Raw genomic sequence first — 24540 nt, 5'->3', positions numbered from 1 at the left:
CCCCTGTGTTTAATCTGTCCTACTCTGTCTCCTGTCTTACATCTGTCCTACTCTGTCCCCTGTGTTTAATCTGTCCTACTCTGTCCCCTGTGTTTAATCTGTCCTACTCTGTCCCCTGTGTTTAATCTGTCCTACTCTGTCCCCTGTGTTTAATCTGTCCTACTCTGTCTCCTGTCTTACATCTGTCCAACTCTGTCCCCTGTGTTTAATCTGTCCTACTCTGTCCCCTGTGTTTAATCTGTCCTACTCTGTCTCCTGTCTTACATCTGTCCAACTCTGTCCCCTGTGTTTAATCTGTCCTACTCTGTCCCCTGTGTTTAATCTGTCCTACTCTGTCCCCTGTGTTTAATCTGTCCTACTCTGTCCCCTGTCCTACTCTGTCCCCTGTATTTTGCCTGTCCTACTCTGTCCCCTGTGTTTCATCTGTCCTACTCTGTCCCCTGTCATTCAACTGTCCTACTCTGAACCCTGTCCTTCATTTGTCCTACTCTGTCCCCTGTGTTTAATCTGTCCTACTCTGTCCCCTGTGTTTAATCTGTCCTACTCTGTCTCCTGTCTTACATCTGTCCAACTCTGTCCCCTGTGTTTAATCTGTCCTACTCTGTCCCCTGTGTTTAATCTGTCCTACTCTGTCCCCATGTGTTTAATCTGTCCTACTCTGTCCCCATGTGTTTAATCTGTCCTACTCTGTCCCCTGTGTTTAATCTGTCCTACTCTGTCCCCTGTGTTTAATCTGTCCTACTCTGTCCCCTGTGTTTAATCTGTCCTACTCTGTCCCCTGTGTTTAATCTGTCCTACTCTGTCTCCTGTCTTACATCTGTCCTACTCTGTCCCCTGTCTTTTCCATCTGTCGTTCCCTGTCCTTTTCTTATGCCATACCCAGTCCTGCCCTGTCTTTCCCTGCTCTGCACAATGTCCTGTGCCACCCTTGCCTATCCCAACCATGCTCTACCAGTCTGGCCCCAGTCTGGCCCCTGCCCATCCCTTCTCAGCCTTCATTATCTCACTCGTCCTCATTGCCTTAGAAAAGGATGAACGTCACCTATCCCACACAATCAAATGAAATGGTGTTTAAGGGTTAAGGGTAAGGGTGTTAAACAGAAGTGCTGTGATGTACTTAATAATGTCAAGTTGAGAGGGTGATTAAAGAAACAAAGAGGACTGGTAGAGAATAAGGACCTAGAAGAATACTGACAACTGTTTAGATTTGGGTTGGAGTTAGCATTAGACTCAGAGTTAGCGTTAGACTCAGAGTTAGGGTTAGACTCAGAGTTAGGGTTAGAGTCAGAGTTAGGGTTAGAGTCAGAGTTAGTGTCAGTGTCAGGACTAGATTATTTGACTCTCCCTCTCTATCACTCTCTATCTCCATCCCAAATCCCTACGTATCTCTACACTGAGTACACCAAACATTAGGAACACCTTCCTCAGATTGTGTTGCACCTCCAGTTCTTGGTTCTTGACACTAACCAGTGTACCTGGCACCTACTACCATACCCCGTTCAATGGCACTCACATTATTTTGTCTTGCCCATTCACTCTCTGAATGGCACACATACACAAACCATTTCTCAATTGTCTCAAGGATTAAAAATCATTCTTTACACTGATTGAAGTGGATTTAACAAGTGACATCAATAAGGGATCATAGCTTTCACCTGGATTCACCTGGCCAGTCTATGTCATGGGAAAATTCAGTGTATGATTCGTGTATAATGGCACACCAGAGATGCTTTCTCTATGCATGCCTTGTCGATGCTAAGTGTTCAGTAAACTACTAGCTGTATTAGTACAGCTGACACTGTGCTCTCTTATCCAGTCAGTCAGACATGAGCATTTATGAATAATACAAGATAACCTGTCCCTCTATGCTTTAGTTCTAATAAAACAATAATAATGTGTTTATGTTGTTCTTCTTCCTCTCCAGAGGAACCCGTGTCAGAACGGAGGGATGTGCTACTCCATGTGGGACGACTTCACTTGCACCTGCCCCCCCAACACTGCAGGGCGGCGCTGTGAGGAGGTCAAGTGGTGTGAGCTGTCTCCCTGCCCCGCACGGGCAGAGTGTCACATCCTCAGCCAGGGATACGAGTGTAAGTCATTCTGCTCTAAATCTGTCGCCCGTCAGTCCATCCGTCCGTCCGTCTGTCTGCGAGGTGGGAATGGGATTGGGCCAGATTAGCCTGTGGTTGGATTAGTGATGATTTACATGGCTGTCCATCTGCCCTGTCACCCCTGTGATTAGCTGTCCTGGAATAATGACAGAACCAACACCGTCATTCACAAGCACACTATACAGTGTTGTTGTGTATACCCAGCACACTATACAGTGGTGTTGTGTATACCCGGCACACTATACAGTGGTGTTGTGTATACCCAGCACACTATACAGTGTTGTTGTGTATACCCAGCACACTATACAGTGTTGTTGTGTATACCCAGCACACTATACAGTGGTGTTGTGTATACCCAGCACACTATACAGTGTTGTTGTGTATACCCAGCACACTATACAGTGTTGTTGTGTATACCCAGCACACTATACAGTGGTGTTGTGTATACCCAGCACACTATACAGTGGTGTTGTGTATACCCAGCACACTATACAGTGGTGTTGTGTATACCCAGCACACTATACAGTGGTGTTGTGTATACCCAGCACACTATACAGTGGTGTTGTGTATACCCAGCACACTATACAGTGGTGTTGTGTATACCCAGCACACTATACAGTGTTGTTGTGTATACCCAGCACACTATACAGTGGTGTTGTGTATACCCAGCACACTATACAGTGGTGTTGTGTATACCCAGCACACTATACAGTGGTGTTGTGTATACCCAGCACACTATACAGTGGTGTTGTTGTGTATACCCGGCACACTATACAGTGGTGTTGTTGTGTATACCCGGCACACTATACAGTGGTGTTGTGTATACCCAGCACACTATACAGTGGTGTTGTTGTGTATACCCAGCACACTATACAGTGGTGTTGTGTATACCCGGCACACTATACAGTGTTGTTGTGTATACCCAGCACACTATACAGTGGTGTTGTGTATACCCAGCACACTATACAGTGTTGTTGTGTATACCCAGCACACTATACAGTGGTGTTGTGTATACCCAGCACACTATACAGTGGTGTTGTGTATACCCAGCACACTATACAGTGGTGTTGTGTATACCCGGCACACTATACAGTGTTGTTGTGTATACCCAGCACACTATACAGTGTTGTTGTGTATACCCAGCACACTATACAGTGGTGTTGTGTATACCCAGCACACTATACAGTGTTGTTGTGTATACCCAGCACACTATACAGTGTTGTTGTGTATACCCAGCACACTATACAGTGGTGTTGTGTATACCCAGCACACTATACAGTGGTGTTGTGTATACCCGGCACACTATACAGTGTTGTTGTGTATACCCAGCACACTATACAGTGGTGTTGTGTATACCCAGCACACGTACCTTCATCTTATCCATCCTGTTGTGGCTGATTTTCTGTTTACTTGCTTCCCTACTACTTGTATTCCGTATTCCATGACATGGTTGAGGATTAAAACCTTTTTTTAAATGACCGCATATTTACATAGTTATCCCTTCTCCTTCACAGGCTTTTCCAACGCCACTTTCCTTGATGACAGCAGTGTGCTGTCTTACCGCGGTAACGGCCGTATCCAACGCAGCCTGGCCAGCATCTCCCTCAGCATGCGCACCCGTAAACGCCACGCCGCCATCTTGCACGCTGAGAGTGGGCCGGAGTTTGTGACGGTGTCTGTGCAGGATGGCCTTCTCTTCCTTGAGCTCCAGAGCGGGGTGTGGGAGGGCTCCTCCACAGTGTCCCTCAGCAGCCGGAGGAGGGTCAGCGACGGGGAGTGGCACAGCGTCCACCTCTTCATGGTCAGCCCCTGGGCAGAGGCATCCCGCTGGACCATGGTGCTGGATGAGGAGGCGGAGGAGGCAGGGACCTCCAGCAGCGAAGGAGGCAACCTGGACTTCCTCAGGGAGGAGGTGGACATCCTGCTGGGGGGGCTGGGGCCCGAGGCTGGCTGGAGCCTAGTGGGGTGCCTGGGCACCGTGGAGGTGGGGGGCATCGCCCTGCCTTACTATAGCCCTTCAGAGGTCAACCTTCCCCGGACTCAGGAGGAGCAGTTCCTGCGGACATCCCCCAGCCCGCCCAGGGGCGGGTGCAGTGGAGGCCCGGTGTGCCAGCCCAGCCCGTGTGTGAACAGAGGCAGCTGCCAGGACCTCTGGAACCTGTTCAACTGTAGCTGTGACGAGGGCTGGGCCGGACGCCGTTGTGAGCTCAACACAGACACCTGCGCCTCCAACCCCTGTATCCATGGCAACTGTAGCGTTCAGGGGCTGGCATACAAGTGTTCCTGTGAGTTTGGCTACACTGGTATGAACTGTGAGGAGGAGGTGGATGTGTGTGAGAACCATCTATGTGCTCATGGAGGGACGTGTCTACATGGAGTGAACAAGTATGCCTGTCTGTGTGCTGAGAACTACACCGGACCTTACTGCAAGTGAGTCACATGGGTGGGGTCAGGAATGGAATGAAATGTCATATTTATTTTTATACAAAGGGATAAACGCACCAGAAAACCGTCACCTCATTCTGAAACATTGTCACCAAATTGCTATTGCTTTTATGTAATTTTTGTCTGTCAAGTTTTTTTAAGTCCCTTTGAGTTTAAACACAATTTTGAAAAATATTACGTTTGAAGTCTACAAATAGACTACAAATAGACTTTAATAACTGGCAGTTGAAACAATAACATCATGAAACAATATTTCATGTTTTGAAAACGGATTCTGCAACTTGTACATTTCAATGAGGTAAAAGTTTAATCAATGCATCTCCATGCAACTTTACCAACGTGATATATAGGACAGGACACCAGCAGGACTCCCTTTTAGTGATATACAGGACAGGACACCAGCAGGACTCCCTTTTAGTGATATACAGGACAGGACACCAGCGGGACTCCCTTTTAGTGATATACAAGACACCAGCGGGACTCCCTTTTAGTGATCTACAGGACAGGACACCAGCGGGACCCCCTTTTAGTGATATACAGGACAGGACACCAGCGGGACTCCCTTTTAGTGATACAAGACACCAGCGGGACTCCCTTTTAGTGATATACAGGACAGTACACCAGCGGGACTCCCTTTTAGTGATACAAGACACCAGCGGGACTCCCTTTTAGTGATATACAGGACAGTACACCAGCGGGACTCCCTTTTAGTGATACAAGACACCAGCGGGACTCCCTTTTAGTGATATACAAGACAGGACACCAGCGGGACTCCCTTTTAGTGATCTACAGGACAGTACACCAGCGGGACTTCCTTTTAGTGATATACAGGACAGGACACCAGCGGGACTCCCTTTTAGTGATATACAGGACAGTACACCAGCGGGACTCCCTTTTAGTGATATACAGGACAGGACACCAGCGGGACTCCCTTTTAGTGATATACAGGACAGGACACCAGCGGGACTCCCTTTTAGTGATACAAGACACCAGCAGGACTCCCTTTTAGTGATATACAGGACAGGACACCAGCGGGACTCCCTTTTAGTGATATACAGGACAGGACACCAGCGGGACTCCCTTTTAGTGATATACAGGACAGGACACCAGCAGGACTCCCTTTTAGAGATATACAGGACAGTACACCAGCAGGACTCCCTTTTAGTTTTACAACACACTAAGGCAAAATGAGATCTTCTAAATGTTGAGATGTGTATAAGGCACTGAAACCATGCATGAACTGCGTGTTTTACTTGTTGCATGTCTGTTGTACTAAACGTCATATGGCTCTAGTGTGTCGCTGTAGTGTACTGCGTAATCAGTTCCCTGGTGGTTCAGTGCTACTGCCTCTCCTCTTTTGTTAGTTTCGGAGCATCATCGAGGGAATTCCTCCATTCATTTATCTTGTAAACACACACTCTCTCTCACACGCACTTTCAACACTCTCTCTTTCTATCTCACATCGCTCCTTCACAAGGACGTTTTTGAAACAGCCTCCCTCACTAAGCTATAATTAAAGAGTTTACATCCTAAATCAAACTTTTTGTTCTGTGTATCTCTCTCTCTCTGTATCTCTGTATCTCTCTCCCTCTGTATCTGTCTCTCCTCTATCTCTGTCTCTGTCTCTCCTCTATCTCTGTCTCTATCTCTGTCTCTCCTCTATCTCTCTCCCTCCAGTGATCGTGTTGAGGAAATTCCATGGTACATAGTAGTCAACAGGAATGGGTAAGTTGTTTTTATTATTTGCTAGTCCTCTCACTCCTCCCTACCTATTTCAAGAAATACCATATCAACCAGCCTACATATGGGATGTTGTAAGTCCCATAGAGCAGGACTAAGTCCGTGATGTGTTAAATTCCCACAGTTCTGGTTTAATGTCCTGTAGTTTAGGAGCAGTAGGGGGTCTATCGCCCCCTGAACCCCGTAGTCTCCCAGTGGGGAGACAGACAGTACCTCCCACTCCCCCTAGTTCTCAAATAAACCCCCTTACACAAGTACCCAATAACCCCGGCCCCACATTGTCACTCCTGGGTACCGCCCTCCTCCCAACCGCGCACACACACACACACACACACACTCTAGAGAAGTGTGCCTGTCTGATGGTTTGTCCTGTCTGATGGTTTGTCCTATCTGATGGGTTGTCCTGTCTGATGGGTTGTCCTATCTGATGGGTTGTCCTGTCTGATGGGTTGTCCTGTCTGATGGGTTGTCCTGTCTGATGGGTTGTCCTGTCTGATGGGTTGTCCTGTCTGATGGGTTGTCCTGTCTGATGGGTTGTCCTGTCTGATGGGTTGTCCTGTCTGATGGGTTGTCCTGTCTGATGGGTTGTCCTGTCTGATGGGTTGTCCTGTCTGATGGGTTGTCCTATCTGATGGGTTGTCCTGTCTGATGGGCTGTCCTGTCTGATGGGTTGTCCTGTCTGATGGGTTGTCCTGTCTGATGGGTTGTCCTATCTGATGGGTTGTCCTGTCTGATGGGCTGTCCTGTCTGATGGGCTGTCCTGTCTGATGAGTTGTCCTGTCTGATGGGTTGTCCTGTATGTGTTTGTGTTTCTGCTCAGTCGGCCCAAGCTGCCAGTGTCTGTCTGTGGAGATGAAACCAGAAACTACACCTGCTTCAACGCAGGGAACTGCACCGAGAGAGAGCTGTCCTGTGACTGTCTACCCGGCTTCACAGGGCACCGGTAAGAGACAGAGGGAGAAAGAGGGAAGGGGTAGGGAACTGTACGAGAGAGAGCTATCCTGTGACTGTCTACCCGGCTTCACAGGGCACCGGTAAGAGACAGAGGGAGAAAGAGGGAAGGGGTAGGGAACTGTACGAGAGAGAGCTATCCTGTGACTGTCTACCCGGCTTCACAGGGCAGTGGTAAGAGACAGAGGGAGAAAGAGGGAAGGGGTAGGGAACTGCACGAGAGAGAGCTGTCCTGTGACTGTCTACCCGGCTTCACAGGGCACCGGTAAGAGACAGAGGGAGGAAGGGGTAGGGAACTGTACGAGAGAGAGCTGTCCTGTGACTGTCTACCCGGCTTCACAGGGCACCGGTAAGAGACAGAGGGAGAAAGAGAAAAGAGAAGGAAACAGAGGGAGAAAGGGGGAAGGTGTAGATGGGAGGGGAGAGATAAAGTAAGAAAATATACCCAGAATATAGGTGAACTTTGTAAAACATACACAAAGAACACATGATGTTGTGTGTTGTCTGTTTTTCTGACCCTCTCTCGGCCTCTGTCTCCGTGTCTGTACTGTGCAGCTGTGAGCAGGAGGTGGATGAGTGCAAGTCCAACCCCTGTCTGAACGGGGGCTACTGCCGAAACCTCATCAACAAGTACCACTGTGTGTGTGACATGAGTTTCGCCGGGGACAATTGCCAGATCGACGTAAGCGACATTTACTTTTACGTGGCCGTTCTGCTCTGGCAGAACCTCTTCCAGCTACTCTCCTACCTTATCCTGAGACTCGATGACGACCCTGAGATCGACTGGGGAGGGCAGGACGACTGAGAGAGTGTGTGTGTGTGTGTGTGTGTGTGTGTGTGTGTGTGTGTGTGTGTGTGTGTGTGTGTGTGTGTGTGTGTGTGTGTGTGTGTGTGTGTGTGTGTGTGTGTGTGTGTGTGTGTGTGTGTGTGTGTGTGTGTGTGTGTGTGTGTGTGTGTGTGTGTGTGTGTGTAGCTTGTAGTGGAAGCTTGAGACTTATGGTGGTGGGTGTTTCATTGTTAAATGCCTGTCCAATGAAATCAGATATCTGTGTCTGTTTTACAGTACCACCAGGGTTCCCAGAGAGGGTTCTCTTAACCTGGTGTTAAGGGGTTAAATCTGTCCGTGACAGCTGGCCACTGTGTATTTGATTTAGCCTTAGACAGGAGTCTTTAAGAAACAGTAGGGGTTGTTCCTAAACTAAGCCAATGAGAAATTGGAGCCGTGGACCAGACTGAAGGTCTCTGACTGTTCAGAGATACAGTATGTACACTAACGTTCAAAAGTTTGTGGTCACTTATAAATGTCCTTGTTTTTGAAAGAAAAGCACATTTTTTGTCCATTAGAATAACATCAAATTGATCAGAAATACAGTGTAGACATTGTTAATGTTGTAAATGACTATTGTAGCTGGAAACGGCAGACTTTTTATGGAATATCAACATTGGCGTACATAGGTCAATTATCAGCAACCATCACTCCTGTGTTCCAATGGCACGTTGTGTTAGCTAATCCAAGTTTATCATTTTAAAAGGCTAATTGAACATTAGAAAACCCTTTTGCAATTATGTTAGCACAGCTGAAAACTGTTGTGCTGATTAAAGAAGCAATCAAACTGGCCTTCTTTAGACTAGTTGAGTATCTGGAGCATCACCATTTGTGGGTTCGATTACAGGCTCAACATCGCCAAAAACAAAGACCTTTCTTCTGGAACTCGTCAGTCTATTCTTGTTCTGAGAAATGAAGGCTATTTCATGCGAGAAATTGCCAAGAAACTGAAGATCTCGTACAACGCTGTGTACTACTCCCTTCACAGAACAGCGCAAACTGGCTCTAACCAGAATATAAAGAGGAGTGGGAGGCCCCGGTGCACAACTGAGCAAGAGAACAAGTACATTAGAGTGTCTAGTTTGAGAAACAGACACCTCACAAGTCCTCAACTGGCAGCTTCATTAAATAGTACCCACAAAACACCAGTCTCAACGTCAACAGTGAAGAGGCGACTCCGGGATTCCTCTGTCCAGTGTCTATGTTCCCCCCCCCCAGACCATCACATTGCCTCCACCATGCTTGACAGATGGCGTCAAACACTCCTCCAGCATCTTATCATATTTTCAGCGTCTCACGAATGTTCTTCTTTGTGATCCGAACACATCAAACTTAGATTCGTCCATAACACTCTGTCTGGAATCTTCTTCTGTCCAGTGTCTGTGTTCTTTTGCCCATCTGAATCTTTTATTTTTATTAGCCAGTCTGAGATATGGCTTTTTCTTTGCAACTCTGCCTAGAAGGCCAGCATCCCGGAGTCTTATGGCTTGGGGGTAAAAACTGTTGAGAAGCCTTTTGGTCCTAGACTTGGCGCTCCGGTACCGGTTGCCATGCGGTAGTAGAGAGAACAGTCTATGACTGGGGTGGCTGGGGTCTTTGACAATTTGTAGGGCCTTCCTCTGACACCGCCTGGTGTAGAGGTCTTGGATGGCAGGCAGCTTAGCCCCAGTGATGTACTGGGCCATACGCACTACCCTCTGTAGTGCCTTGCGGTCGGAGGCCGAGCAGTTGCCGTAACAGGCAGTGATGCAACCAGTCAGGATGCTCTCGATGTTGCAGCTGTAGAGCCTTTTGAGGATCTGAGGACCCATGCCAAATCTTTTTAGTTTCCTGAGGGGGAATAGGCTTTGTCGTGCCCTCTTCATGACTGTCTTGGTGTGTTTGGATCATTCTAGTTTGTTGGTGATGTGGACACCAAGGAACTTGAAACTCTCAACCTGCTCCACTACAGCCCCATCGATGAGAATGGGGGCATGCTCGGTCCTCCTTTTCCTGTAGTCCACAGTCATCTCCTTAGTCTTGGTTACGTTGAGGGGTAGGTTGTTATTCTGGCACCACCCGGCCAGGTCTCTGACCTCCTCCCTATAGGCTGTCTTGTCGTTGTTGGTGATCAGGCCTACCACTGTTGTGTCGTCTGCAAACTTAATGATGGTGTTGGAGTCGTGCCTGGCCACGCAGTTGTGGGTGAACAGGGAGTACAGGAGGGGACTGAGCACGCACCCCTGAGGGGCTCCAGTGTTGAGGATCAGTGTGGCAGATGTGTTGCTATCTACCCTCACCACCTGGAGGGGCGGCCCATCAGGAAGTCCAGGATCCAGTTGCAGAGGGAGGTGTTTAGTCCCAGGATCCTTAGCTTAGTGATGAGCTTTGAGGGTACTATGGTGTTGAACGCTGAGCTGTAGTCAATGAATAGCATTCTCACATAGGTTTTCCTTTTGTCCAGGTGGGAAAGGGCAGTGTGGAGTGCAATAGAGATTGCATCATCTGTGGATCTGTTTGGGCGGTATGCAAATTGGAGTGGGTATAGGGTTTCTGGGATAATGGTGTTGATGTGAGCCATTACCAGTCTTTCAAAGCACTTCATGGCTATGGATGTGAGTGCCATGGGTCTGTAGTAATTTAGGCAGGTTGCCTTAGTGTTCTTGGGCACAGGGACTATGGTGGTCTGCTTGAAACATGTTGGTATTACAGACTCAATCAGGGACATGTTGAAAATGTCAGTGAAGACACCTGCCAGTTGGTCAGCACATGCCCGGAGCACACGTCCTGGTAATCCATCCGGCCTTGTGAATGTTGACCTACAGAGAGCATGATCACACAGTCGTCCGGAACAGCTGATGCTCTCATGCATGCCTCAGTGTTGCTTGCCTCGAAGCGAGCGAAGTGATTTAGCTCATCTATTATGCTCGTGCCACTGGGCAGCTCGCGGCTGTGCTTCCCTTTGTAGTCTGTAATAGTTTGCAAGCCCTGCCACATAAGACGAGCATCGGAGCCGGTGTAGTACGATTCAATCTTAGCCCTGTATTGACGCTTTGCCTGTTTGATGGTTCGCCGGAGGGCATAGCGGGATTTCTTATAAGCTTCCGGGTTAGAGTCCCGCTCCTTGAAAGCGGCAGCTCTACCCTTTAGCTCAGTACGAATGTTGCCTGTAATCCATGGCTTCTGGTTGGGGTATGTACGTACAGTCACTGTGGGGACGACGTCATCGATGCACTTATTGATGAAGCCAATGACAGATATGGTGTACTCCTCAATGCCATCGGAAGAATCCCGGAACATGTTCCAGTCTGTGATAGAAAAACAGTCCTGTAGTTTAGCATCTGCTTCATCTGACCACTTTTTTATAGCCCGAGTCACTGGTGCTTCCTGCTTTAATTTTTGCTTGTAAGCAGGAATCAGGAGGATAGAATTGTGGTCAGATTTACCAAATGGAGGGCGAGGGAGAGCTTTGTACGCATCTCTGTGTGTGGAGTACAGGTGATCTAGAATTTTTTTCCCTCTGGTTGCACATTTAACATGTTGATAGATATTAGGTAGAACTGATTTAAATTTCCCTGCATTAAAGTCTCTGGCCACTAGGCGTGCGGTTTCCTGTTTGCTTATTTCCTTATACAGCTGACTGAGTGCGGTCTTAGTACCAGCATCCGTCTGTGGTGGTAAATAAACAGCCACGAAAAATATAGATGAACACTCTCTTGGCAAATAGTGTGGTCTACAGTTTATCATAATATACTCTACTTCAGGCGAGCAAAATCTAGAGACTTCCTTAGATTTCGTGCACCAGCTGTTGTTTACAAATATGCACAGACCGCCCCCCCCCCCCTCGTCTTACTGTGCTGTTCTATCTTGCCGGTGCAGCGTTTATCCCACCAGCTGAATATCCATGTCATCATTCAGCCACGATTCCGTGAAACATATGATGTTACAGTTTTTGATGTCCCGTTAGTAGGATATTCGTGATCGTACCTCGTCTAATTTATTGTCCAATGATTGCACGTTGGCGAGTAATATTGACAGTAACGGCAGCTTTCCCACTCGCCTTCGGCGGATCCTTACGAGGCACCCCGCTCTGTGTCCTCTGTACCTGCGTCTCTTCCTCTTGCCAATAACTGGGATGTTGGCCTTGTCGGGTGTTCGGAATATGTCCTGTGTGTCCTGCTTGTTGAAGAAAAAATCTTCGTCTAATCCGAGGTGAGTGATCGCTGTCCTGATATCCAGAAGCTATTTTTTGCTGTAAGATACGGTGGCAGAAACATGATGTACAAAATAAGTGACAAATACTTGGAAAAACACATAATAGCACAATTGGTTGGGCGCCCGTAAAACTGCCTCCATTTCAAACTGCTGTCATTTCTTCTGGCGCCATTTTCGAACTATGTAGATATTCCATTAAAAAATGTGCCGTTTCCAGCTACAATAGTCATTTAGAACATTAACAATGTCTACACTGTATTTCTGATCAATTTGATGTTATTTTAATGGACAAAAACATTTGCTTTTCTTTCGAAAACAAGGACATTTATAAGTGACACCAAACTTTTGAACGGTATTGTACGTGTGAAAGTACAACTTAGTTATTGGTTTAATTCTGTTATATATTGTTGAGGTGAGCTACATTTAAATGGATTCATCTTATTTTTCTGAAAAGAGCACAGAGCTGTTTTTGTGCCTTAAAAACAACACGTTTTCTATAGGCAGCATGTTTTTTAATAAAGTTGTGTGATTTCTGAATATGCTCTTTGTTGGATATGGCAATATGAATATCCTTTGGGCGATGGCGCTAAACGAACACAGCTCAGGTAGCATTATATTTAAGCAATAAGGCCCGAGAAGGTGTGGTATATGGCCAATATACCACGGATAAGAGCTGTTCTTTTATGCACGACACAACGCAGAGTGCCTGGATACAGCCCTTAACTGTGGTATATTCACCATATACCACAAACCCCAGAGGTGCCTTATTGCTGTTATAAACTGGTTACCTACGTAATTAGAACTGTAAAAATGTTTTTTTGTCATACCCATGGTAAACAGTCTGATATTCCACGGCTTTCAGCCTATCAGCATTCAGGGCTCGAACCACCCAGTTGATAATGTCCATTAGACTAGACAGAAACTGTGATAAAGGGTATTTTCCAAATGGAACAAATGGAAAATAAGACACTGGTTTTGCAATTGCACAGGCTAGTCAGTGTATAAGCACAATTTCCCGAAATAAATGTTATTTCTTATTGAAAAACTTTTGCACTTTTGGAAAAATATAGTGTTTTCTGAGATTAATCTCACTTACAATATCTGGTCAGCCTCGTGTTCATTTATACTTTGTATTCCTTGAGGATGATGGTACTGTCCTGATACTGTATGAGGTGTAGCTAGAGAGATGGCCCTTGAAGGCAATGAATCACACCTAACGTTTATTCATTTTAAACTCTGTCACACATTTCCTGTTGTTGTCTAGACCTAAAAATATGTTTGTCTCTTTGTCTGTCTGTTTGTCTCTATGTCCAGCTCTCTGTCTGTCTGTCTCTATGTGCATGTCTCTGTCTGTCTGTCTCTATATCCATCTCTCTGTCTGTCTGTCTGTCTGTCTGTCTGTCTGTCTGTCTGTCTGTCTGTCTGTCTGTCTGTCTGTCTGTCTGTCTGTCTGTCTGTCTGTCTGTCTGTCTGTCTGTCTGTCTGTCTGTCTGTCTGTCTGTCCATCTCTCTGTCTGTCTGTCATCCATCACATCTGTCTGTCTCCGCCTGTCTCTCTGTCCGTCTCGCTGTCTGTATGTCTCTATGGCTGTCTGTCTGTCTGTCTGTCTGTCAGTCTCTATGTCCATCTCTCTGTCTGTTCTTTCATGTCTTCTTTAAACAAGTATGTCTCTATGTCCATCTCTCTGTCTGTCCGTCTTTATGTCCATCTCTCTGTCTGTTCTTTCATGTCTTCTTTAAACAAGTATGTCTCTATGTCCATCTCTCTGTCTGTCCGTCTTTATGTCCATCTCTCTGTCTGTTTCAAATAAACATTTCCTGTCTTTTCACCCTCAATCTGTTGTTTGTCCTCCTTTCACTTCCTGTCTTCATTTATCCAACATCAAGCAGTTATGTCACTGGTCAGTACTGGGCGGGTTTACCAGTCATCTAGTGAGCTGTATGGCACTGCTGCGTGACATCCAAACATAGTTACCTAATCTCTCTTAACAGGATACACAGAAAGAAGTGACCTCTTGATAACCTCACACATACTGCACACACAAACCTTTCCTATCCGTGTGTGTATGAATGTGCACGTCAATATGCCTGCAAGTGTGTGTGTATTTGTGTGTGTGTGTCCATGTCTGTGTGTCCGTGCCCGTGTGCGTGTGTGTGTGTGTGTGCGCAAAGAGGCTGAGACCAAAGGAAGAAGAAATGAAAGAGGGGAATAGAGATAAAGTAGAGAGAAATAGTGAGTCTTCTCCTCAGTGGCTTTACTGATGTGTCTCTCTTCAGAGAGAATGAGAGAGAGAGAACAGAGAGAGAGAGAGAGAGGGTGTTGTAAAGGGTGAAGGTCTGATGAAGAACAGAGAGAGAGAGAGAGAGGGTGTTGTAAAGGTCTGATGAAGATGGGAGAAAGAAGAGAGAGACTAGTGTGTTACCGTGTTTCTTCCCCTTTTATCATATTTTGTCCTGTCACCCTATCCTCTCTGATTAACATCCATTGTTGAATTCTGATTGGGAACTTTTAAAAGTGTAAAGTGTTTGAATTTGACTGTGTTACTAACTGTTCTGTGAAGCGGATCTTTCCGAATCCTATTGCACGAGATCCGGGATCCCACATTTTGTAGTTAACCCACGGATCCCCGGTCGGATCCCGCTCGGTGGCCCATGGGCCTTGGATCTGTGTAGAAAAAAAATAGAAATACCGACCGGATCCAAAATTATATTTGAAGAGTTTAGTTCCTAAACAACAGATGCAAATTTTACACATTTAGATTGTATTCTCTTAAATGACTGTCATGGGTCCCCTTTCATCAAACCAAATGTGTCAATATCATGTTGTGACAAAATGCTATATTCTCTTTATGAAAATAAGCCACTGCACATCAAGCGGTAAAATAGGCTACTTGTTGTGGAAGAGGAGGAGGACGCAGCGGAAAACAGTGATAGGCCCTAGTCTATAAAGTCTACAGAATATTAGGATGCAGACAAACGTGAACGGCAGGTAGCCTAGTGGTTAGAGTGTTGAGATAGTAACTGAAAGGTTGCTGGATGAAATCCCAGAGCTGACAAGGTAAAAATCTATCATTCTGCCCCTGAGCAAGGCAGTTAACCCACTGTTCCCTGGGTGCCGAAGACGTGGATGTCGATTAAGGCAGCCCCCCGCTCCTCTCTGATTCAGAGGGGTTGGGTTAAATGAGGAAGACCCGTTTCAGTTGAAGGCATTCAGTTGTACAACTGACCTTTCCCTGCTATGCACTGCTCTGAGTCTGGCACGTGATGATCATCACATAAAAAAGAGTTTCTGAAACATTGAATCGCTCTTTGCTGAATGAAAGAAAGAATGAATGATCTTAATTTATCCACATCATACAGAGGGGAAAAACACCTTAGCTATTTAATTTAATTGTTTTATTTATTCAATTTACTTGTTTATTTAGGCTATCTAATTTATTTGTTTAGACTTCGCCTATTTAGTAGGCTGTTTTGTTATTTTATTTTGCTATTTTCTTTGTCTAAAATCACCACATTTTTATTTTATTTTGGTCAACAGAAACAAAATGAACAGATCTCTGAAAACCTGAAAACATATTCTACATCCATTTATAGTGTTGTCATAGCAGGAATACTAACCTAGACCTACAAATGCCAATTGTTAGAAATGACACGGGAATGCAGATGGGAGACTCCATTCTTCCATAGGCTATTCTAAATGGATTTTGAATTTGAAGCTTGCTGGTCAAATAGGCTTAGCCTAACGTCAGTCTAAATCAATGTTGATCAAAACAGTTAAGTAGGCTAGATTGTAATGTTGCTTAGTAAAACAATAAGCCTACAGAATATTATGTTACAGACAAAAGTGAACTACTATTTGCTGCTCAGTCTGGCAAGTGATTATCATCACATAAAAAGATCCTTCTTCTAAAATATTTGGTCAACAGAAATAAGGAAAACATTTCTGAAAACTCCATAAAGTTCTCCATCTATCTATAGAGATGTCATTATGAAAATACTAAACTGTAGACCACAAATCATTTATTTTAGATACAACCAAAAATGCACATTAAAGTTCACTGCCAGACAAGTCAAAACAATTTAGCTGGCTTCCACGAGCAATAAAGTATAATTTTTTTGCTTTCGGATCCATTTGGGTCGTATACAGACCAGACCCAATTTTGATCCGATTTTCTCTCAGCTCGGACAAGTTTTGGGTCGGATCTGGTCCATCTGGTATCCGAATCGGAACGGATATATATATTTTTCAATTGCCGGATCCTGTCGAGGTCGGGTAGGAATTTAACGGATCCAATTCGGGTTCGTATTGAAATTCTGGGGTCTGAGGAGTCCTCTATTTCAAAGCCTCCTCACCCACCCAGAGAGACAATGAGGCTCCATTTCTTTTTCCATAAGATCCTAAGATACCAACTCAAAGACCGCTAGTGGTGACACACACACACACACACACACACACACACACACACACACACACACACACACACACACACACACACACACACACACACACACACACACACACACACACACACACACACACAAACCAAATTCAAGTACAACAACTTCAACATTCTCCTCAGATCTGGCACCTTCCACAATATTTGGAACCAAGGTCTAATCACCCAAATAATTACCGTGGAATCTGTGTCAACAGTCATTTCGGGAAAATCCTCTGCAATATCATCGACAGCAGACTCCAACATTTCCTCAGTGAAAACAATGTCAAATAGGCTTCTTACCAAAATACCATACGACAGACCACATTTTTTATTTTTTATACATTTGCTAAAATATCTAACAACCTGTTTTCTTTTTGTCATCGTGGGTATTGTGATGTCATCATGGGTATTGTGATGTCATCGTGGGTATTGTGATGTCATTATGGGGTATTGTGTGTAGATTGCTGAGTTTTTTTTATTTTATGTAATCAATTTTAGAATAAGGCTGTAATATAACAAAATGTGGGAAAAGTCAAGGGGTCTGAATACTTTCCTAAGGCACTGTACACACCCTGCACACTCTAATTGACAAACGATAATAAGTGTGTGGTCAATAAATACACAGATTTCTTCCCTGGGGGTCGGGGGTGAGACAGGGATTCAGCTTGAGCATTTATATACAGCATTTATATACATTAATTGGCAAGTGCACTAGAACAGTCTACAAAACCCGACCTCACCCTACAATCCTCTAAATTAAAATGTCTACTTTTTGCTGATGATCTGGTTCTTCTGTCACCAACCAAGTAGGGCCTACAGCAGCACCTAGATCTGTCCCCAACCAAGGAGGGCCTACAGCAGCACCTAGATCTGTCCCCAACCAAGGAGGGCCTACAGCAGCACCTAGATCTATCCCCAACCAAGGAGGGCCTACAGCAGCACCTAGATCTGTCCCCAACCAAGGAGGGCCTACAGCAGCACCTAGATCTGTCCCCAACCAAGGAGGGCCTACAGCAGCACCTAGATCTGTCCCCAACCAAGTAGGGCCTACAGCAGCACCTAGATCTGTCCCCAACCAAGGAGGGCCTACAGCAGCACCTAGATCTGTCCCCAACCAAGGAGGGCCTACAGCAGCACCTAGATCTGTCCCCAACCAAGGAGGGCCTACAGCAGCACCTAGATCTGTCCCCAACAAAGGAGGGCCTACAGCAGCACCTAGATCTGTCCCCAACCAAGGAGGGCCTACAGCAGCACCTAGATCTGTCCCCAACCAAGGAGGGCCTACAGCAGCACCTAGATCTGTCCCCAACCAAGGAGGGCCTACAGCAGCACCTAGATCTTCTGCACAGATTCTGTCAGACTTGGGCCCTGTGACAGATAATCTCAGTAATTCAAAACAAACATAAATTCTATCTAGACACCGTTGGCCTAGTGCATCAAAGAATTATGCCTACCTCGGCCTAAACATCAGCACCACAGGTAACTTCCTCAAGGCTGAGACAAGACAAGAAGGGCCTTCTATGCCATCAAAAGGAACATAAAATTCGACATACCAATTAGGATCTGGCAAAAAATACTTGAATCAGTTATAGAACCCATTGTTCTCTATGGTTGTGAGGTCTGGGGTCCCTCACCAACCAAGAATTCACAAAATGGGACAAAAACCCAACGGAGACTCTGCATGCAGAATTCACCAAAAATATAATCAGAGTGCAATGCAAACCCCTAAATAATCCATGCAGAGCAGAATTAGGACTAAACCCACGGGTTATCAACATCCAGAAAAGAGAAGTGGTTCTGGGGCTCTGGTCACAAATACAAACAGACCCCACAGAGCCCCAGGACAGCAACACAATTGGACCCAACCAAATCATGAGAAAACTACTTGACACATTGGAAAGAATCAACCACAAAACAAAGCAAATTGTAATGCTACCTGGCCCTTAACAGAGAGTACACAGAGACAGAATACCTGACCACTGTGAGTGACCCAAACTTAAGGAAAGCTTTGAATAAGGAAAGACTCAGTGAGCATAGCCTTGCTATTGAGAGAGGCCGTCGCAGGCAGACCTGGCTCTCAAGAGAAGACAGGCTATGTGCACAGTGCCCACAAAATGAGGTGGAAACTGAGCTGCACTTCCTGTCTTCCTGCCAAATATATGACCATCTTAGAGACACATATTTCCCTAAGATTACACAAACCTGCAAAGAATTTGAACACAAATTACATTTTGACAAAGCTCCGTAACTGTTAAGCGAAATATCGAAGTGTGCAATACCAGCAGCAAAATGTGTGACTTGCTGCCAAAAGAAAAGGTAAATCAGTGGGTGAGAAATACCAATGTAATATAACCTATATTTATTTGTCATTCGTACATTTGACTATTTGCACATTGTCACAACGCATAGCTTATGTAACATTTTAAATGTCATACTACATTTTTTTAACCACAAATAATATAACATTTTAAACATTGTTATTCTTTTGAAACTTTTTGTGTAATGTTTACTGTTAATATCGGGGGTTTTCTTTGTTTTGTTTAATTCGATTTGTTTGTTTTTGTTGTTTTGTTTATTGATTATTTTACGTGCTTTGGCAATGTAAACATGTTTCCCATGTCAATAAAGCCCCATTGAATTGGAGAGAGAGAGATGCTTGACCAGCTAAAAGCAGTCTGTGTTTCCGTCTGAAGTGCAACTCCGCATAGACCTGGTGGTGTTCCAGCAGGTTGGGACTGTTTCATAGACCTGGTGGTGTTCCAGTAGGTTGGGACTGTTTCATAGATCTGGTGGTGTTCCAGCAGGTTGGGACTGTTTCATAGATCTGGTGGTGTTCCAGCAGGTTGGGACTGTTTCATAGACCTGGTGGTGTTCCAGTAGGTTGGGACTGTTTCATAGACCTGGTGGTGTTCCAGCAGGTTGGGACTGTTTCATAGATCTGGTGGTGTTCCAGCAGGTTGGGACTGTTTCATAGATCTGGTGGTGTTCCAGCAGGTTGGGACTGTTTCATAGATCTGGTGGTGTTCCAGCAGGTTGGGACTGTTTCATAGACCTGGTGGTGTTCCAGCAGGTTGGGACTGTTTCATAGATCTGGTGGTGTTCCAGCAGGTTGGGACTGTTTCATAGATCTGGTGGTGTTCCAGCAGGTTGGGACTGTTTCATAGATCTGGTGGTGTTCCAGCAGGTTGGGACTGTTTCATAGACCTGGTGGTGTTCCAGCAGGTTGGGACTGTTTCATAGACCTGGTGGTGTTCCAGTAGGTTGGGACTGTTTCATAGACCTGGTGGTGTTCCAGCAGGTTGGGACTGTTTCATAGATCTGGTGGTGTTCCAGCAGGTTGGGACTGTTTCAGAGAAATGTACATTGGGCAGCTTATCTCGCAGATACTATCGTTCATCGAGATACACACACACACACACACACACACACGCCTTGCTCTGCTGTAGAAACTGAGTGTAGACTGGTTAGAGAGTCCTCTGGTTAGAGAGTCCTCTGTCTGGCTGTGACTGATGAAGAGCCGTGGTGGCTGTGGAGTTCTCTGGGTACTCTGACAGTCAACCTTTCTCTTCTGACAGACAAACAACCAATAACCGTTTAAACAAGGCATTCGTTTAGCTGTATTTCAGGGTTTCCTGGTGTTATGACTCTTTTAGGGAGTGTTTTTCTGTGACATCACAAGGTCATGTTGCTCACTCTTTTTCCTGTGTGAAGTGACAGTTGACTTGGTTTAACGGGTCAAATCTCCCAGCAGCACCTCAGCTTGGCTCCAATATGACACATGTAGGTGCATTCTGACAGCAGTGGCTTAATAAGATGGAACACACAGTTCTTCACTTAGTCAAAATCATCAGATATACAACATCCAATGTGCTGTGAATCACTGTGTCAAAAACAGTGATGATTTTACTTCCTTAAATCGGTCATTGTGTGTTTGAGCAGCCCTGGCAACAGTTGTCTGTGATGTGTGTTTGAGCAGCCCTGGCAACAGTTGTCTGTGATGTGTGTTTGAGCAGCCCTGGCAACAGTTGTCTGTGATGTGTGTTTGAGCAGCCCTGGCAACAGTTGTCTGTGATGTGTGTTTGAGCAGCCATGGCAACAGTTGTCTGTGATGTGTGTTTGAGCAGCCATGGCAACAGTTGTCTGTGATGTGTGTTTGAGCAGCCCTGGCAACAGTTGTCTGTGATGTGTGTTTGGATCGTGTTGGCACGGTGTACGTGTTTCTCGTGTCTGAGCTGAGTTGACGCGACCCTGCGTGTGTGTGATTCTCCTCAGACGGAGCGTGTGTGTGATTCTCCTCAGACGGAGCGTGTGTGTGATTCTCCTCAGACGGAGCGTGTGTGTGATTCTCCTCAGACGGAGCGTGTGTCGTGGAGAATCAGCTCAGAAATATAACACTCTTACAAGAACTTGTGAATTCAATAAAGACTTTAATACAAAGTAGCAAAGCCGAGCCCCTCCATGGAAAGAGACTAAATTCTCATATTACAGAGTCCTGCCTTTATAGGATTCTGTCTTTGCATAACGTATAGAGTCCCCTCCCTCTATATGAAAATAGCTTCCCTTGGCTTTTCTCTATGATTATCTTTTCATCTCAGAGCTTGCTTGTTCACGCCCACTAACGCTCATATCTGCTTTTGGTTAGGTTATAACGATGACAGAACCCTTTTCACGTCCTAAAATAATCTATGCATTGCATGCTTATGTTTTACGTGTTAGTCATCAGTTATCTTGCTTCCATCTTTCTTCCTGTATCCTGCTGACCATAGTACGTCCAGCTGTCATAAATGTACGTATGGTCTTGGTTAATGTACTCTTTCAAAAATAGAGTATAGCCTGGGTGTCATATGGCCTGGGTGTCATCTTCTCTTAATGTGCATGTCCTTGCTACTTCAGCCTAGCAACTAAACCTATCTATATTTAATGCTGAGTTCTCCTTAATGGTTTTCTTCAACACGTGCTCCAAGTGGCTCGCACAGGGCAGCGGTGTGTTGGCATGACGATAATCCTGTTACCAGTGCTGCTGGTGTTAGCCGTGAGCGGCGGCAGATAGAGGGGGGGGGTTCACACCTCAGAGACTCCTGTCTCCTGTGCAGCCTGGTCCTGTCCAGCCTCGTCCAATCCCTGATCCTCGTCTGATCCCAACTCTACTGCCTTCTGGCTAGGGGACAGATCTACCATGACGCTCGCACAGCGCTTGGAACCGGAGCACCTTGTGTAACATATCCAGAAGAGAGACTGTGTATGTGCGTGTGTGTGAAATGGAGAGATTAAAGACAGAGTTTCTGTTTTTCTTCCCTCTGGTCTGACCAGTTTGTTAATGATGCTGTGTACTTTAGCACCTATTTATTGATGTTTATGTGTTTCCTGCTTCCCAGTTTGTAGTGTACTTGTACTAACCCCCGTCTCCCCTCCTCTTCCTCCTACCTTTACCCCTGTCCTCCTCCTCTTCCTCCCACCTCTACCCCCGTCTCCCCCTCCCACCTCCTCCCACCTCTACCCCTGTCCTCCTCCTCCTCTTCCTCCCACCTCTACCCCTGTCCTCCACCTCTTCCTCCCACCTCTACCCATGTCCTCCTCTTCCTCCCACCATGTCCTCCTCCTCCTCTTCCTCCCACCTCTACCCCTGTCCTCCTCCTCCTCTTCCTCCCACCTCTACCCCTGTCCTCCTCCTCCTCTTCCTCCCACCTCTACCCATGTCCTCCTCTTCCTCTTCCTCCCACCTCTACCCCTGTCGTCCTCCTCCTCTTCCTCCCACCTCTACCCCTGTCCTCCTCCTCCTCTTCCTCCCACCTCTACCCCTGTCCTCCACCTCCTCTTCCTCCCACCTCTACCCATGTCCTCCTCTTCCTCCCACCATGTCCTCCTCCTCTTCTTCCTCCCACCTCTACCCCTGTCCTCCTCCTCCTCTTCCTCCCACCTCTACCCCTGTCCTCCTCCTCTTGCTCCCACCTCTACCCCTGTCTAACCCCTCCTCTTCCTGCTACCGCCACCCCTGTCCTCCTCCTCTTCCTGCTACCTCCACCCCTGTCCTCCTCCTCTTCCTCCCACCTCCCCCCCTGTCCTCCCCCCCTCCTCTACCTCCCACCTCCACCGCTGTCCTCCCCCTCCTCCTCTTCCTCCCACCTCTACCCCTTCTGCCCTCCTCCTCTTCCTCACCCCTTCTCCCCCTCCAGTTGACCTCTGAAGGGCTGACCGCTGACCTGTTGCTGTCGGTCAGTCTGGTGTCAGTGGTGCTGCTACTGGCCCTGGTCAGTATCTCTGTGGGCCTGGTGGTGGCTCTGAACCGTAGGGCCACCCACGGTACCTACAGCCCCAGCCGACAGGAGAAGGAGGGATCCCGCGTAGAGATGTGGAACATAGCCCAGCCGCCGCCCGTGGAGAGACTCATATAAAGCATGGCCCAGTTCCAAACCCACCACTCAGCACTGTCCCAACACTGTTCCATGGAGACATATTGAGACACACTCACTGGCCTGGGCCCAGTTCCAAACCCACCACTCACCCAACACTGTTCCATGGAGACATATTGAGGCACACTATACTGACCTGGGCCCAGTTCCAAACCCACCACTCACCACTGACCCAACACTGTTCCATGGAGAGATATTGAGACACACTATACTGGCCTGGGCCCAGTTCCAAACCCACCACTCACCACTGACCCAACACTGTTCCATGGAGAGATATTGAGACACACTATACTGACCTGGGCCCAGTTCCAAACCCACCACTCACCACTGACCCAACACTGTTCCATGGAGAGATATTGAGACACACTATACTGACCTGGGCCCAGTTCTAAAACCACCACGCAGCACTCATCACTGTCCCAACACAGGCTGAATCTCAAACCGAACACTTGGCCCTTGATCGAGTGATCCAGCCACATTGACTGTCCTGGGCCCAGTTCCAAACCCACTACTCAACATGATGGAGAGACTCATAGAGGAGACTTTATCCCAATATCATCGCTGGGGTAATATAATACTATATGCCATTTAGCAGACACTTTTATCCACGTTTTACGTATGTGTGGTCCCGGGAACCGAACCCACTATCCTGGTGTTGCAAGCACCATGCTCTACCAGCTGAGAGGTCCTTCCTGACCTGATCTTAAAGCCTGGTCTCATAGACTAGATGTAACGGTAAATCCAGAATACTGAAATTAGTATGTTGTGTTATGTTTTGTATGGTTACATAAGACATAAGGCAAAAACGAAAGTACGGTGGTTGGTCTGGGTGGATGTATAACGGCAATGTCTAGCAACCTAAATGTTGCGTGTTTGAATCATGACGGGCAGATTTAGAATTTTAGCCACGACTTACTACTTTTTAGCTACTTTGCAACTACTTAGCATGTTAGCTAACCCTTACCCTAACCCATTAACCTAACTCCTAACCTTAATCCCTATTACAACTAACCTCGCTAAGGTTAGCATTGGCCGCTTAGCTAACGTTAGCCACAACTAATTGGAATTCGTAACATATCATACGTTTTCAAAATCGTAACATATTGTACGAAATGTATGATGGACATCCATAAATCAATACATACCATACGAAACGTAACATAAGCGTACTAATTGGAGTATTCGGGATTTACATTTACTATGTTACGTTTATCCCTGAACACTCCACTTGGGATTTCTACTGTTTCTTTGGAACTGCTTGCAACCCGTCATTTTGGCTCAGCCGCAAATACAAATACTGCTTCTTTCATTTGGTCTTCAAAAAACCTTGAATGTTGTAGTGAAATGGGAGCTCCAGAGGACCGCTCTGCACTAGATGAGGATATGAATAGATAGACAAGGCTTCCAGTCTAGCCACTAGATAT

The 24540-nt window shown here is 46.2% G+C and overlaps 1 protein-coding gene across 1 annotated transcript in view; it reads left to right on the top strand.

Moving 5' to 3' along the window:
• crb1 (crumbs cell polarity complex component 1) overlaps positions 1 to 23098 on the top strand; it is a 44709-nt gene extending 21611 nt beyond the window's left edge. Inside the window, exons 8-13 of the mRNA XM_039001752.1 lie at positions 1925 to 2090; positions 3626 to 4541; positions 6234 to 6281; positions 7117 to 7239; positions 7803 to 7929; positions 22880 to 23098. Coding sequence (XP_038857680.1) covers positions 1925 to 2090; positions 3626 to 4541; positions 6234 to 6281; positions 7117 to 7239; positions 7803 to 7929; positions 22880 to 23098 — 1599 coding nt within the window. The remainder of the gene's footprint in view (positions 1 to 1924; positions 2091 to 3625; positions 4542 to 6233; positions 6282 to 7116; positions 7240 to 7802; positions 7930 to 22879) is intronic.
• Positions 23099 to 24540: the final 1442 nt, after the last annotated feature.

Source organism: Salvelinus namaycush, chromosome 10 (genome assembly GCF_016432855.1).
Source record: "Salvelinus namaycush isolate Seneca chromosome 10, SaNama_1.0, whole genome shotgun sequence".
Lineage (NCBI taxonomy): Eukaryota > Metazoa > Chordata > Actinopteri > Salmoniformes > Salmonidae > Salvelinus > Salvelinus namaycush.
Note: the sequence above shows the minus strand (reverse complement) of the source record. Positions and strands in the feature narration are given on the sequence as shown.